This window comes from Natrix helvetica, assembly GCF_964273705.1.
Source record: "Natrix helvetica genome assembly, chromosome: 5".
NCBI classification, from domain to species: Eukaryota; Metazoa; Chordata; class Lepidosauria; order Squamata; family Natricidae; genus Natrix; species Natrix helvetica.
The window spans coordinates 40,116,767-40,133,415 of NC_138551.1; the positions used below are offsets into that span (position 1 = coordinate 40,116,767).

At 34.8% G+C, this 16,649-nt stretch overlaps 1 protein-coding gene across 1 annotated transcript in view; it reads left to right on the forward strand.

The window, feature by feature from the left end:
- The first annotated feature begins 1,389 nt into the window (after positions 1-1,389).
- PIK3CB (phosphatidylinositol-4,5-bisphosphate 3-kinase catalytic subunit beta) overlaps positions 1,390-16,649 on the forward strand; it is a 51,190-nt gene continuing 35,930 nt past the window's right edge. Inside the window, exons 1-8 of the mRNA XM_081954779.1 lie at positions 1,390-1,502; positions 8,120-8,203; positions 8,613-8,796; positions 9,680-9,905; positions 11,051-11,274; positions 13,684-13,866; positions 15,541-15,702; positions 16,559-16,645. Of these exons, the coding sequence (XP_081810905.1) occupies positions 8,644-8,796; positions 9,680-9,905; positions 11,051-11,274; positions 13,684-13,866; positions 15,541-15,702; positions 16,559-16,645 (1,035 nt within the window). The 5' untranslated portion in view covers positions 1,390-1,502; positions 8,120-8,203; positions 8,613-8,643. The remainder of the gene's footprint in view (positions 1,503-8,119; positions 8,204-8,612; positions 8,797-9,679; positions 9,906-11,050; positions 11,275-13,683; positions 13,867-15,540; positions 15,703-16,558; positions 16,646-16,649) is intronic.

The following is a 16,649-nucleotide window of genomic DNA, read 5'->3' on the forward strand; positions in this document are numbered from 1 at the left end:
TAGATTTTTATCCTGCCTGCAACACTTAAGGCATATACCATAGTATGGAGCCACAACTCCCCAAACTCCAGCATATTGTAATGCTCTCCCTTCAGCTGCTCCAGATAAGTAATAAAGAAATATCCTACATCCTGAATATCTGTGACTCTGTATAAGTTGCATGTGTTATATATGTTGTTCTTCAGTACTTTTTCTGTAGAACTGTTTCAGAGCACTTTCTCATCTCTGATTTAACAGGCTGCTAATTCACATGTATCAATCTTAGGTTTTTATATTACTTTTGAATGTGTATCCTCTGTAATAATATTTCCATCTGTAGTGATCAGAACTGATCACCAGTAATGGCAGATAAATAAAAATACATATCCATGTATTTGTATTTTTGCTCATTGTTTTATAATTTAGTCTTTTGGTTTTTATTGCTATATCTTTGCATACATTAACATACATACTATTTTCAATAATTTTTTTAATGTCAAAAATATTTCCTGTGCTGATGTTTGACTGTGCTATATAACTCAGCATGGACTGTTTTCAAGACAGATACATCTCTGAATGTATCCAGCTTTTTCAGTGAATAGTACATTACAAGCTCTGTCACTGTTGAAGGCATTGAGGAATCTGATAAGAAAATATCTCTGAAAGAATGATCTAAGGGTTTGTACAGTGTCTATGTCATAAAATGCTTTTTGATAATTTTTATGTCATAAAATATTTTATAAAATCTGCCAGATTCCACATGAAAAAGTGGGGTTCTCATAATTGTGTTGTTCCAGAGAGAAAGTGTCACAATAACATCATAGTTAATTAAGGCTTTACCTACACTTCTGTTTTGCCTTTGAGAAGGTAATAAAACAAAACACATTTATAAATATAGAGGTGCTATTGTTACAGTTGGCAAATCCAAGTGTTAACTTTCCTTCTCTTGTCCTTTTCAGTGTAGGCTTATTGTAAGGTTTTTAAGAGTTATATTTTATATTTCCAAGGAAATAAACCAAATTGAAAGCTGGAAAAAAATACTGATGAAGATGATACTTTTTAATTCCATGTTTATGTCCCTGTTTCTTCCTTTTAAATTTCTTACTATATTGTTTCAAGAACTCAAGAAAGTAGGATAGAAAAATAACCAACATCCATGTAAAACAGATTAAATTCAGGGCTTTCAATTGACAGGTGGTCTAATATGGATTTTTCCCATAGAATATTTTTGGAATATTGGGATTATTATGTACTATGAGATGTGTTCATATGGTATTATGATATGAAATATACATTGTGTACATTTGCCATTTGCAATTAATTGGAAATGAGCATAGAGCTAATATATTTTATGATTTAAGTATCTTCTGTTCAGACATGCCATTTTACTCTTCTTCTTCTTTTGAAACAGTTCTGTCATCCAGTGCATCTTTCCAAGAAAACCAAGAGAAAAGATGGTTTGCACAAATAAGCTTAAGTGGCCAGAATTACTGTGAATGAATTCTGAACAGAAAAGCAACAATGTAAGTTATTTTTATTGTTAAAGTTATAATTCCATAAGCTTACGTATAAAGGAGATAATTTTGATTGGTTTTTTTCAACATTTTTAAAAGATCTTTTTTATCTCACCTTTATTATTTTTATAAGTAACTCAAGGTGGCAAACATTCTTAAATACTCTTTCCTCCTCCTATTTTCCACATGACAACAATTCTGGAAGATGAATTAGGCTAAGCATGCGTGAGTGGCCCAAAGTCACCCCCTGCCTAAAGTGGAACTAGAACTCACAATTTCCTGGTTTCAAGCCTAGTTCCTTAACCACTAGACCAAACTAAACTCCAGAGCTGAAGAAGCTTCTTTGATGGAAAGCAAAATGTCTTCAAAGAAAAAACAGAAAGTCCAGTTGCCTCTTGAAAAAAGCACACCCATGACCTGAATGACTTAGAATCTTCATAGATACTAGACTAAACTACACTGTATTACATAATGGGATGAAAATGAGAACTAGGTGTTGCATTAATCATCACTGAAATCTTTATATGATAATTCTTTTATTTTTCAATTATTTGAAAGGGCAGGAAAGCTTGTATAAGAACATAAGGCATATCTACTAAATAGACTATTGTCTCTAATGAAGGTTAGATTAGTGCAATTTTAGAAAAGTTCCATTTTTCTTTATTAATGTCAGTATAACAACTAAGCAATATTCTTATATGGGACCACAAAATTCATATAATATCCTTCTCCACAAATCTACTTCCAACTCTATGAACTGGAGACACTACATTCATACATGCCAGACCAATGCATACTGTATTTTTCGGAGTGTAAGACGCACCTTTTTTCCTCAAAAAAGAGGCTGAAAATGCGTCTTATACATCGAATACAGCATTTTTGCCTCCTGAAGCCCTGCCCCCTTCACAAAAATGGCCATGCATAGCCTTATGGAGGTTTTCAGAGAACTCCTGGGGGCTGGGGAGGGCAGGAATGAGCAAAAAAAGGCCCGTTTTTTGCCCCCCACCCCAGCAGCACTCTATAAGCCTCCATAAGGCTATGCATGCAATTTTTTTGACAAAAAAACGGGCCCGTTTTTGCGAAAAACAGGCTGTTTTTTGCTCATTTTTGCGCCCCCCACAGGAGCACTCTGCAAGCCCCCCCCCAAGGCTATTCATACGTTTAAAAAAAAACGGGCCCTTTTTCGTGAAAAAGGGGGCATTTTTGGGAGGTTTGCAAAGTGCAAAAACTTTTTTTCCTTTCCTTCTCCAGCACATGGCTAAATACACCTGGAAACATCTACCTACCTACCTGTTCTCTCTCTCCCTACCTACCTACTGTATTTCTCTCTCTCTCCCTCTCCCTCTTCCTCTCCCTATCTACATATCCTCTCTCTCCCTACCTACCTACTTTATTTCTCTATCATTCTATCTCTCTCTATTTCTCTCTCTATATATATATCCCTTTATCTACCTACCTAACTACTCTCTTTCCCTACCTACCTACTGCATTTCTCTATCATTCTATTTCTCTCTCTCTCCCTTTATCTACCTACCTAACTACTCTCTCTCTTCCTATCTACCTACTGCATTTCTCTATCATTCTCTCTCTATTTCTCTCTCTCTCTCTCTCTCTATCCCTTTATCTACCTACCTAACTACTCTCTTTCCCTACCTACCTACTGCATTTCTCTATCATTCTATTTCTCTCTCTCTCTCTCTCCCTTTATCTACCTACCTAACTATTCTCTCTCTCTCCCTACCTACCTACTGCATTTCTCTCTCTTTCTCTCCCTGTCTATCCCTCTATCTACCTACCTACTTTTTTTAAAAATCTGCCTCTTCAAAACCTTGGTGCATCTTATACTCGGTGCGTCTTTTACTCCGAAATATACGGTAATTTGTTTTGGCTTAGAGGGGAAATGAATCTAGTAGCATTAGGTACAAACTATGCTGGAATTAGTAATTCAGCTATATCTGAAAACTATAGATTCTCCAACTTTAATATAAACAATAATAGTATTAATAACCAAAGCAGCTTATATTTTCCAGCATGATTCTGTTTCAAAATTTATCTCACAAGTTTGCTACAAAGATGAAATGGGAATGCCCACTGAAATCTTTGCAAGGCAGAAGTGCAATATAAATATGAGTCACTTTCAGTCAACTGGACAAGTACTGCCAAAGGGTCAATGCTGATTTTAAAAATGTATTCCGGTGTATATTAGTAAAGATAGGTGAGATGCCACTTTGCCTTCTAGATCTCCTAAATGTGGAAATTCTAATATAATGCACTTTTCACACCACTGTAATTCTTTTTTTCTGTTTTTGAAATCTCATCTTCAGGAACATCATTTAAAACAGCATTTGTCAAGAAATCCATAGGCCTATGGAAAAAATTAAAAATGTTACTCATATCTACTGCAGAACTTTGTTTAAAATTATTTATTAAAATCACCGTTGCATAGATTGGAAAACTGTTTTGCTAGTCTTACAAGAACAAAGTTATTCAGAGGGTGAAAGCCAAAATCATATAGTAACTAAAACACATGACTTGGATATGAATGATGAATGAATTTGTGGCTCTTTCTGTAATGTAAAAATCAGAGTTCTTGGCTGATAATGACAATTGGTTTATTGTTGAAGTGCTGCATTTTTGCACACTGCACCTAATTTTTATGTAAATAAAATTGGCAAACAAAGCAAATTCAAATAAGGGTTTAAATCCACCTACTGAGATGGTGGCCACATACAATTTAACAATGATCCTTTATTTGATGAAAACTGTCATGAGCAGGGAAATAGTTTTGATAGAATTATATTGTCACTAACATTGAAACAATCCACTCAAAAAAAGGATTAAGCTTCCTCCATTTCTGCTCCAGTCAAAACATCTGCTTCATGCAGCTACATTTCTTTCTAATTCAATGGCAGGCTTTACCATGGAAAAAATCAGTTTGTCAGTTTTTACTTTGTTTTTTGGGAATATGATATATTAATGCTTATTAACTATTATTAGTAATAGTAATTATATATTCCCCAATTATCCTGCCCTGCGCATTTCGGTGGGGATGGTCTTCCTGGGAGAAATGAAGAAAGAATACTAAAGGTGTGTGCCAACATACATAATCCATAGCTAAGGCATGAAGGAAACTCACTTTGGCCAGAAACTCAAATACTTTGGCCACCTAATGAGAAGGTAGGACTCACTGGAGAAGATCCTAATGCTGGGAAAGATTCAGGGCAAAAGAAGAAGGGGACGACAGAATGAGGTGGCTGGATGGAGTCACTGAAGCAGTGGGCATGAGCTTAAATGAACTCCGAGGGATGGTAGAGGATAAAAAGGCCTGGAGGAACGTTCTCTATGGGATCGCAATGGGTCGGACACAACTTCGCAACTAACAACAACAACAAAGGCATGAAGGTCTCATTTAAAACAAACAGCACATACAGTTTAATGAACAACAGCAATGCAAGAAGATGTTCACGCAACCAATCTCTTAGACAACAGAAAAGGCATAATTTTCATACAGCAAGGGAGAAGCAATGGTAATCTATACTGCATTTTACAAAAAATCCCTCCTTATTGGATAGGTGAGATAAAATGATTAAGAATGATGGGCCCTTAGGCTCGATGGCGCTCAGCATACACAGAGGAAGAGCTAAGATGTTTTGGAGTTCTAATGATATTTATGATGTGGCTAGATTAAAACTTTCATGGCATATGCTGACCTTAACATATAGGAAAAGAAAATCTGAAGCCCCAAAGACAGAATTACAATTGGCACATGGAATGTAAGAAGCATGAATGTTAAAAAGCTCAATAAAGTGAAAGATGAAACAAATTAGTTAAACTTTGGCATCTCGGGCATCAGTGAATGAAATGGACTGGAACTCTGCACTTTCAGAAGATCATGCTATTTACTAAGTAATAGTAAAGATTTACTATTTAAGAGCTGTGGTGGCACAGTGGTTAAAATGCAGTACTGCAGGCTACTTCTGCTACCTGCTGGCCCCCTGCAGTTCGAATCACCTGGCTCAAAGTTGACTCAGCCTTCCATCCTTCCAAGGTTGATAAAATGAGGACCCAGGTTGTTGGGGGCAATATGCTCTATAAAAACCTTTTGGAGAGGTCTAAATGCTATTGGTAATGCTATTGCTACTATTAGGACATGAACAACTAGGAAAAAGTGGTGTTGCTTTTACAGTCAGGAAAAATGTAGTAGATAATCATCCACAGGTTACTTCATTCCTCATCATACATACCAAATCTTTGAGGTGCATCATTTACTCTCTTTTTTGGGGGGGCCCAGGGACATGCAGAACTCATATCAATATAGTCATCCTTATAAATAACTTGTATTTTGTGGTGAATTTCAGTTGGGGAGACTTCTTTGACTGAAAATTCAATTGTAGCATGTTATTCAAATTACACTGAGTTATCACAGGCTTCTATTTTACAAAGAATAGCAACACACACTTGTCAGAGCTTTTGGAGTATCAGTACTGACATCTGTTGGTGGTTTATAGCATTGGAAACATTAATTTTCAATCAACCCTCATATTGCGGTAACACTGTATTGTAAATTACAGTTTATTGGCAACTTGAACATAATAATAAATGATACTGTCCTGTTCCTTTAACCTGTGCACCTGTTAGCTATTCTAAAGGCATTATATCACTTCTTTACAGCTAATGAGAAGCTATATTTAATGTGAATCTTACCATGCTTACCGTTAATAAGATATTAGAAAGCTAAGCAACAACAGTTTAAAAGGAAAAAACAAAGACCAAAGCTTTCAATTTTTATTTTATTTATTTATTAATGAAATGTATATAGCCACCTATGGCACTGAAGGCAACTGTGGATAGCATATAAAAATGGATTCCAATCATTTATATACATGATATATGGCGTGTGTGTCTGTGTGTGTGTTCCAGCATAACTCTGGAACACCTCGAGCTATTTCAATCAAACTTGGTACACAGATGGCTTACCCTCTGGAAACAAATATGTGGCAGTAAGACATCCCTAAAACCCCTCGGGCAGAGGTGGGTTCTTCCCGGTATGGTGTGGTATGCCAAAAGAGATAGTGAAAAATCTATAGGGCCAGTAGTAATAATGATGGCCTGGCCATGCCCCCAAATATGTTCTCCTGTCAGAAGCTCTTTTTTTTAAAGGTTTTTTTCTTCGCCGGTTCAGGCAAGGGAAAAATAGCCTTAAAAATAAAAGAGAGAGAGAGGGAGGGAGGAAGGAAGGAAGGGGAGAAAGAAAGAGAAAGATAAGGAAAGAAGGAAGGAAGGAAGGAAGGAAGGAAGGAAGGAAGGAAGGAAGGAAGGAAGGAAGGAAGGAAGGAAACGAAGCTCACTTTTCATCCGAAAGATTCAGCAAAGGAGAAAAACAAATGCTGTTGCTTTAAATTGGAACTGAGCATGCCTGGCTGTGGAATTCTGGGAGTTGAAGTCCACAAGTCTTAAAGCTGCAAACTTTGGAGAGTCCTGCTTTAAATTGAAAAACTGCTCGGAAGGAGGTTTGCAAAGTGACATTCAGCAGTTTGTTTCTGGGTCAGCTGAACAACAAACTAGATAAAAGGAAGGATTCTTATATGGTTCTGTGTTTTTGAAGTTTTGGGGTTTGTGCAATATGGGCTTTGTGTTTGGATGATTCCCTGTTTGTGTGAATGAATGGAGCCAAACTTTCTATAGGCTCATTATATCATTGCTATCTGGCAGGAATATGGAATGAGCCTTAGGCAAGTTTATTTGTTAGCAGCTTGATTTTTCCCTTTCTGGGAGTAATATTTTATTTGGAGGTGTTGCTTCCCACAGGGAGGGAGGGAGGGAAGGAAGGAAGGAAGGAAGGAAGGAAGGAAGAAGAAAGAAAGAAAGAAAGAAAGAAAGAAAGAAAGAAAGAAAGAAAGAAAGAAATGCACAGCAATTTAGGGCTAGAGGGGTACTCAGAGGTCATCTAGTCCAATCCCCTGCTGCAGCAGGAAACCTTACATTGTTTGGATTATTTTGGTGCCTCTAACAGAGAGAAAAGTTGCCAGAAAGGAGAAGGAGTTTACTAGGACAAGGCTGCCATGCAGAGGAAGGCAGAGATAGACCTTGACTTATGACTACAATTAAGGCCAAAATTTTGGTTGCTAAGCAAGAGCGTTGTTAAGTGAGCTTCACCACATTTTATCCAATCCATGACATCTGGTGAGTGACATCAAGTTGGCTACGCCCACCCAGTCACATGACTGCCAAGCTACGCCCACAACATAGGCCACTCCACAGAATTGGTAGTAAAAAGTTTTGAAACCCTTCCCTGCCCTCAGGGTGTGTTCTGTTAAGATACAGCCTGTTGTGCATTAAAATGGCTTCTACAGTATTGCTTCTACAATACAGCGCAGTGGAATTGCCATGGTAACGGCTTCACAGTACTCCATAAGGGCTCCCTCTGGTAAGGGGAAAAATCAACATTAGAAATTACGTTTGGTCCGGGCATTTTCCCCCTATAAATAAATACCTGGGCATCGCCAGATTAACAACTAGTAACTTCATAAAAATGGAATGCTAATGTTATATATAATATTAAAATGTGACAAGATTTTGCTGACATATCTTTATATTTACACTAAATACTTAATTTGTCTTGATAGCTGAACTTCCTGGATACAGTGGCTGCATATGGACATAACATTAAGCTAGTGGCAATGCCTGGCTGACTTATCAAAATTTAAAAGGTAAGCAGGCCAGGCCTGGTTAGTGTTTGAATGGGGAACCTCCAAGGAATACCAGGAATATAGCCTAAACTGAAAAAAAAAGAAAAAAGATTCTCATAAGAAGACAATAGTAGACCATTTCTGTACATGTACATTTCTGTGAAGTCACCATGCGCTGACCCTGGCTCAAATGGAGACATTAGTGCAGCCTCTTAGTATATTGTTGCCAAGAAAACTTGTTGTGTATTCAACAGCAGTTGAGCACATCTCAAGGACACTTTTATGTATTCATAGAATTCATTCATTATAAGGCTGGTTCTACTGGGATTCGACTTATAATTCTGTAGATTTTTGTTCCATTTTTTCCCCCAAAATGATCTGCGGGACAGAAAAAAATCTCGGCTTGCTCCATCTTTGTTTTTCTTTCTAGGTCCATGTGGTTATGATATTTAAATTCTATAATGCCTCCTGCCATGGCAGATATCCTGGACATCTGGGCAATAGATTCACATATAGCAGCTGATAGCTCAATCACTGTGGATTGCCTGCTTCCCACTGGAATTTACATCAGTCTAGATGTTCCTCGTGATGCCACTATTTGTCATATCAAACAGGTAAAATGCTGCTTAGATATTCCTATATTTTAATTGAAAGATTTTTTAGTAGTATTTCTGATCAGTATTTTTACTCATTAAGATTCTTTACATGAATTATTAAGATGTTTTTAAAAGCAAATGTCTTACGGGTTATTTTTTTTCTCCTATGAGAGCACAATTCAGTCATTTTCATGAAACACCCAGTCTCAGTAGTGGTTATCTAGCTTCTAGTCATAGAAGAGGAGCAATATAATAAATAATATTTTGAAAATAATCCCACTGCATCCCTTAGAGAAGATTCCAGAGGTGCTGTTCTAAGCTCTCTGGATCTTTAGGAGTGTACTTGCTCAGCCAACTCTCTCTTCCATTAGCTAAATAATAAATGTGGGAGATCTTTGTTTGGTACTGAAGATGGCCAAGCACTTTTATTCCATTTTTAGGAAATAAGTCTAATGATTGATTAATGGAGATAATACATTTGGTTTGGAATTGATTTTTGCTTTCATAGTTACCCAACCCAGTTCAATAGTTTGACATACTTACCAAAGAAATCACAAAAGAACCAATTTGGAGAAAAAAGCTCTTAGAACTTTCTGGCTAAATAAAAACAAAGTTTTATAAGTATCCTTTTTGTTACCGAAAGGCTGTTCTAGAATACTCATTGGAGTAGAATGAACCAATTTTCTCCTAAGGTCAACATACCAGCACATGGAAATTTGACACTTTTGTTGTTCTTTGAAGGCTTGAGTCAGCTGGATTTGATTTAAGGATGTTTGTTTATGCTGGAGTTTGAGTTTGCAAGAGTAGGAAAGGAACATCAATTAATGCTGAATTTAAATTGAAAAAGAATTTACTTTCCAGTTGATTCACAACTGCTACCACAATTTGATCTTATTTGCAGCTATTATGGAAACAAGCACACAACTACCCTCTATTTCATCTTCTTCTGGAGATTGATTCCTACATGTTCTCCTGTGTGAACCAAACAGCAGTACGTGAGGAACTGGAAGATGAAACCCGAAGACTCTGTGATATTAGACCATTTCTTCCTGTTCTCCAGTTAATTACAAGAAGCTGTGATCCAGGAGAAAAGTTAGACTCTAAAATAGGTGTTCTCATAGGAAAAGGTAAATGTCAATGTTCTTGTTTTGGGGATAACGCACTACATGCACATTAATTTGAAGCAAGATAATTGAAGCAAGATAATTATATTTTTATTTTACACTAGACAACCCATGACCTGTTGGGTCATCCTTTTAGGGATATTTCCTTACCTAAACAGAATGACCACTGGTGGGCAAAAAATCGGTGGGAGCAGGAGGGATTTCCAACTTTCCGTGGGCTTCCCAATTCCTTTTGCTTGTGGGAAGCTGGCAATGAGCATCAAAAACTCCTTCTCCTTCTCCATGGCTGGATTACAGAACTGCAGTCACTTTGCTCAGGGGATAAATGGAGTCAAGGACCATGAGGAAAACTGCACTCCCCATCCCAGCATGTTCCAAAGGTTCCCTCCCTCCATGAGGAAGAGGACATAGCCATCGATCACCAGCACTCTTTAGATAGTTCTACCTCACCAGCAGGCATCGGAGTTGCTCTCACCATCCATCACCATTAAGAGATTACAGATTACAACTTCGGTTTCAAAGCAGCCAATTGCTGGTTGTATCTCAGTCTTTGCCGTCAACCTTAATACATGAACACCCTCTCCTCACTTAGCAACTTCAATTCATTCTTTAAATTGCAAGTAAAATGGTTTCTAAGAGAAGAGATAAAGATGCCGTTAAAATCACTGGTTTCTACTGTCCCATTTCAATAAACTCTTGTATAGCTGTGCCAGCATTACTCTCATTCTGCGTGCATTGTGGTCAGATGCACAAAATTTAGTTAGAACATGCATTACTCAGAAAATGATTTTTAAAAAATTACCATTGTATTTGCAAATAGTAATTAACCAAGATAGCCTCTAAACGAGGAGGAGTTATAGACAGAAATGTAAAATGTACAGATTGTATATTTTTTTAAAAACTATTTTATCCTACAAATGATTAAATATGCATTAAAATTAACCTTTCAATATAAAGAAAATAATGTAATTATATAGTTATTAAACCCTTTACTTTTTAAACCCCATGGACTGTAAAAGGCCCTTAGTATGTGGGTGTCATAAATGTTCATATATTAAATGGACTTTAATGATTATAATAATCAGTAAGTAGGTACAGTAAAAGCTTTAATGTTGCTGTGGTTTTTTTTTAAACACAAAAAAATCTAGGCCTCCATGAATTTGATGCCCTACAGAACCCAGAAATCAAAGAATTTCGGATTAAGATGCGACAAATTAGTGAAGAGAAAATGCAGTCACTGATGGGATTATCTTCGATGGGTTGGTTAAAGCACACATATCCACCAGAATTACAACCAGCAATCCAGGACAACTTCCAGGATAAACTTTATGGTGGCAATATTGTTGTGGCTATCCATTATGAAAACTGTCAGGTGGGGTTTTTAATCTAATTTTCAAACTTTTCTAACCTTTAAATAATTTTCACTAAATGTGAAGGATTTGATGGGCATTCTATACATTTCTCATCCCTTTATTGTATTATCCTGCAGAAGCAGCTATTTTTTAGAACCAAGAACAGTTTTAAGATGTAATCTGATATGGCATTGCAGTTGATTGAGAACAAACATGAAAATTCTATGACAGAGTGTAACTGTACATTTATGTATTTTACATACTGTAAGCTGTCCAGAATCTTTTTTGTTGGATGGTCTCAATACCTAATAAATTAAATTACATGAATGATTTTGGATCCCACTCCTTTCTTCTTCTTGTTTTTAAACCAAAACACTTTTTTCTGATATCTTCTGAATTAACTGTTAAATTTCACATATTAAAGTGGAACATGGCTTTGAGCATTGCAACTTGAATTGTAAAATTACAATATAAATCTATTTTAATTTCTGAATGTGAATCAATGGCATTTTATGGCATTTTAAAAAGTGACTAATGTAGGTGGCATTGGAGACCTTAATTTCATTCTCAAAAAATGGAAGTGCTTATATCTGATTTTTGTTCTCCTGTTGAAGATTGTTTCTTTCAATTCCACACTTATCCATTCATATTAAGATAGCTAAGTAGATGTCCTTTCCAGTTAAAACAGCAATTTCAAAATAAAAGATAGCATAAATGTATAAGTTACATAGTTACTAACAAAAAAATGTTTTGTTTCTATATGCATAAGAGTAAAACAGATACACTATAGTGGTCTGAAAGCAAAATTATATTATTTTTTCTGAGTGCTTAAGATTAATCAATATAATGTTTATGAACCTGCTTGAATATTTTACTCTTATTTTCTTTACAAACAAAAATCAGGGGCATAGAGAAATTAATTTAGCGAAGGGCATATCAACTCTTTCTTGCCATGTGTTTCCTGACTCAAAATTTCCATGTCAGCTGATATTTGCAGGAATTGTAGTTTAACAGGAATTTATCAACTGGGAAAATAGCTTTTTTAGAAAAGTTAATTTCAATCCCATCTCTCCTAGGAATCTTATTAATATTTATGTTAGATTTTGTTCATTAATGTATAATACTTAAACTGTTTGTAGAGCTTTATAGAAACAAGTGACTCCTATGAAATATCAGCTATATAAAGGAAACATAGCTGATGAGTTTATTTTTGAATATTTCAGTTTATGTCCTGGGCTTTGGCAGAAACTTCAGAGAACATAACAGTTTTGAGACAAATACATTTTGAAACTAAGAAAATATTGAATTGATTTTGACTGACTTCTTCATTTTAGCTATGATATTCCTTCATTAGGTTTGGCTGGTTACCAAAAAGCTGATATATAAACTCCCAGACAAAAAATAATAATAATAAAACCAAATGAAATGAAAACTGGGCTATGAGTTACATTTGTCAATAATTGCTTTTGAATCCTTACATTTTTTTTTCTAGAGTGAAAGCTCCATATGTCTTTATAAAACTATTTTGTGGAAGTGGAACAGACACTGCTAGGAGGATTCTTAACAGCAAAAACATTTTTTTTTGCTTTATTTTAGTTGTATAGTGTTGGCATATATCTGGCCAATTTTGAACTGTCTGTAAGAATCAGCATTTGAACTCTGAAATACCTTTAAGAAAATTTTAAAATTATTTTTCACAGAAGTTTTTAAAAAACTAAAACATAAAATTTTATTTTTCTCTGTAGAATCAATTTTGTTTACTCTTATTCTTATTCGCCATTTAATAACCCTATACTAATTATTGCATAGGATTTATATAATGCTATGATAATAATACATAGAATTTAGAATATAATATTTTTACACATTGCTATATTTAATAATAATTTAATTAATATTTTTTATTAACAATTTGATAAATAATAATTTCATGAAAAGAAATTAAAGTCTTAAAGCTGATAAAATCTTACCATGGGAAGAGAAGATTTAGAGGACAGATAAGTGATAAGATAGCATTCATAAAAAATTTGAAGGGATGTCAAAGAGAAGGTCAAATGCTTTTTTGAATACATTCTTGTAGAGATTACTCAACCCATCTTTCTGAGATGCTTTTAATTTAAATTCTGAATTGAGCAGTATGTGGGTATAAGAGTTTTATATATGGTGTGAGTTTTCTATCTCGTATGAGAGCCTTTATGAGTTAAAAACATTCCTACAATACCTCTAGTTATCAGTGATTTAACCTGTGAGATAAATTATGTTAATCAAAAGTAATTTTGTTGAAAAATATTTATCAATCTAAGTCATTCTTCTACCAGTTATATAGTGCCTTTCTCACCTAACACAAAAGATAATTTAAAATAATTATAATTTCATAAACAAATTCCTTTTAATGCTTGATAATAATACATTCTGTCTCTTCTTAATAGGATGTATTTAGTTTTCAAGTGTCTCCTAATATTAACCCCATTAAGTTGAATGAATTGGCAATTCGGAAATGGTTGACTATCCATGGAAAAGAAGATGAAGAAGTTGATCCTTATGATTATGTGTTACAAGTTAATGGAAGACTGGAATATGTTTTTGGGGATCATCCATTAATTCAATTCCAGGTAGCTTTCTCACAAAATAATATGCCAATTTGGAACTTGGAAGAACAAATTATATATAAAATATTGATTTAAACTGTGAATAATAGTATTGATTTTCTTTCTTTTTAAGATTAACTTATTTGTTAATGCTAGTACACATGGACTTAAAGAGAGAAAGAATTCCATATAAAGGATTATGGGAACTTTGTTGTCATATTAATAAGAAATTTATAGTAGTATACATATCTCAAACAACATTTTAAAACTTGAATCTGTAGACGGAGCAAATTATTTAGTTACAACTTTGGATGCATTGCTTAATTGGTAATAAAAGTATAATCTTTTTCCAACATACGCTTATTTTCTGAAGTTCTTTGGCCTTAATTATATTTTAATATATGGGAGTACATATTGTGTTTTTGACTGTATATTTGTATTTTCACCTCTTAAAGTGAGCAAAATAAAAATATACAGAACTGGAATGGACTAATAATATTAGTATTAATAATTTATTAAATTTAAATGCCATTAATATGGTTTAATAATAATGATTATCAACATACTGGATGCCATAACAAAAAACCTTAAATGGCACTTAGAAAATCAGCAGAGTGACATAGTTTCCATCTGTCAATTTAAAAAAGCCACACTGCTTGGATCCACATGTATAGCACACCTATACATTATGACCTCCTTGGGAAGAACTTGATATATATATATATATATATATATAGATAGATAGATAGATAGATAGATAGATAGATAGATAGATAGATAGATAGATAGATAGATAGATAGATGATAGATAGATAGATAGATAGATGATAGATAGATAGATGATAGATAGATAGATAGATAGATAGATGATAGATGATAGATAGATAGATGATAGATAGATAGATGATAGATAGATAGATAGATAGATAGATAGATAGATAGATGATAGATAGATGATAGATAGATAGATAGATGATTGATAGATAGATAGATAGATAGATAGATAGATAGATACATACATACATACATACATACATACATACATACATGCCAATAGCAGCTAAAGAACTGGCAATTGTGGTTTCATATTGTCATGATCAGATAATAATTTATTAATCTTACATAAATATAATTTAAAAAGTATTAAATGTATATGCCGCCTGGCTCCCAGCAACTCTGGGCAGCTAAATGTGATTTTAATTTACTTAAGATACAATGTGTATAGTACTATACACAATACAGTGTGTATAGTATGGAGCCGAGGTGGCGCAATGGTTAGTGCTAGCTGCAGTTCGGCAGTTCAGATCTCATTGGCTCAAGGTTGACTCAGCCTTCCATCCTTCCAGGGTAGGTAAAATGAGGACCCAGATTGTTGGGGGCAATATGCTGACTCTGTAAATCATTAGAGAGGGCTGAAAAAGCACTTATGAAACAGTATATAAGTCTAAGTGCTATTGCTATTGCTACACATGTAAATTAACATTTTCTTAAGATTAAGTTATTAAGTGTAGTTAATTAAGTTACCTATATTTAATAATTCCCTGCTTCCATTACAACTTTTACAGGAGCTGCAGGGCTCACATTCTGTCTTCGGGCAGGAGCACAAAGGGCCCTTGGGACTTTGCGCAATCACATTCCTATTTGAAATGCTCTATGTAATTCTGAACTTCCAAGTAAACATATAATTTTCTTTTTCAGTATATCCATTGTTGTGTAATAAACAGAGGTCTTCCTCAGCTGACACTTATTGAATGCAGCACAATTAAAGCAATGTATGAACAGGAAATGATCGCTATCGAAGCAGCAGTAAATCGAAAATCAAACAATCTTCCTCTTCCTCTACCACCCAAAAAATCACGTGTGAGTTTTCATGCATATATGTGGATGTTACTATTTGGGGGGGAGGGGGGTATTATTGCTTTAGACTTGAGGGGAGGAAATTTATTCAGAGAACTCTGATTGCTATCCAGAGATTTTCAAACTATAATACTTAAAATGATAAAATACATTTGTGTCCTTCAACAAAACTACTTCAGCTGTCATAGTTTTGGTTAAACCTATGGAAGCCCACTGTAGACTTGTTCAGGTAAGACGGGGGAGTTTTATCAGTGATTCCAGTTTGCCTGGAATCATGTTTTTTTTAAAAATTGAAATATCCCCAAATCACAATGTGAGAACTTTTGAAGTAAACAGAATTTATGACTTCAGTTTAATGTTTTTGTTCTAATCTGCTGAAATGTTATTTACAAAAGAGAAATGATTCTGATAAAAATCCTAACAGGTGGTTTTGCATTTTCTTCTGTTATTGAATTGGAAGGATGAATTATTGCATTAATGCCAGACTTCTTTCTGGGCTCCCTGGGATAAATGATCTCTGATTTGGGCTTATTGTCTGCAAATTTTCTGCAGTTACTCAGCGCTTCAAAGTGGATTGTCCTTTTTTTTACACCTGGAGCTTTACCCAGTGTTGGACAAGCACTTCCATTGTATCCAAAACCACTCCTACCAGATGCTCTGCAAATTAGAATTGTACTACTTGTATATTGATTTTGAAATGTGTATGTACAGTATATACCAGGGGTGTCCGCTGGTTGGGGAATTCTGGGAGTTGAAGTCCACAAGTCTTAAAGTTGCCAAGTTTGGACACCCCTGGTATATACTATGTATTACTTAAAGAGAATGAAAATCACACAATGCTGTTTTCTTTCTACCACAGTTGACTCAAAGTGTCTGGGAGATTGGCCACCCTTTCAAAATTTTGCTAGTAAATGGTAGCAAATTAAATACAGAAGAAATTGCCAAAGTAA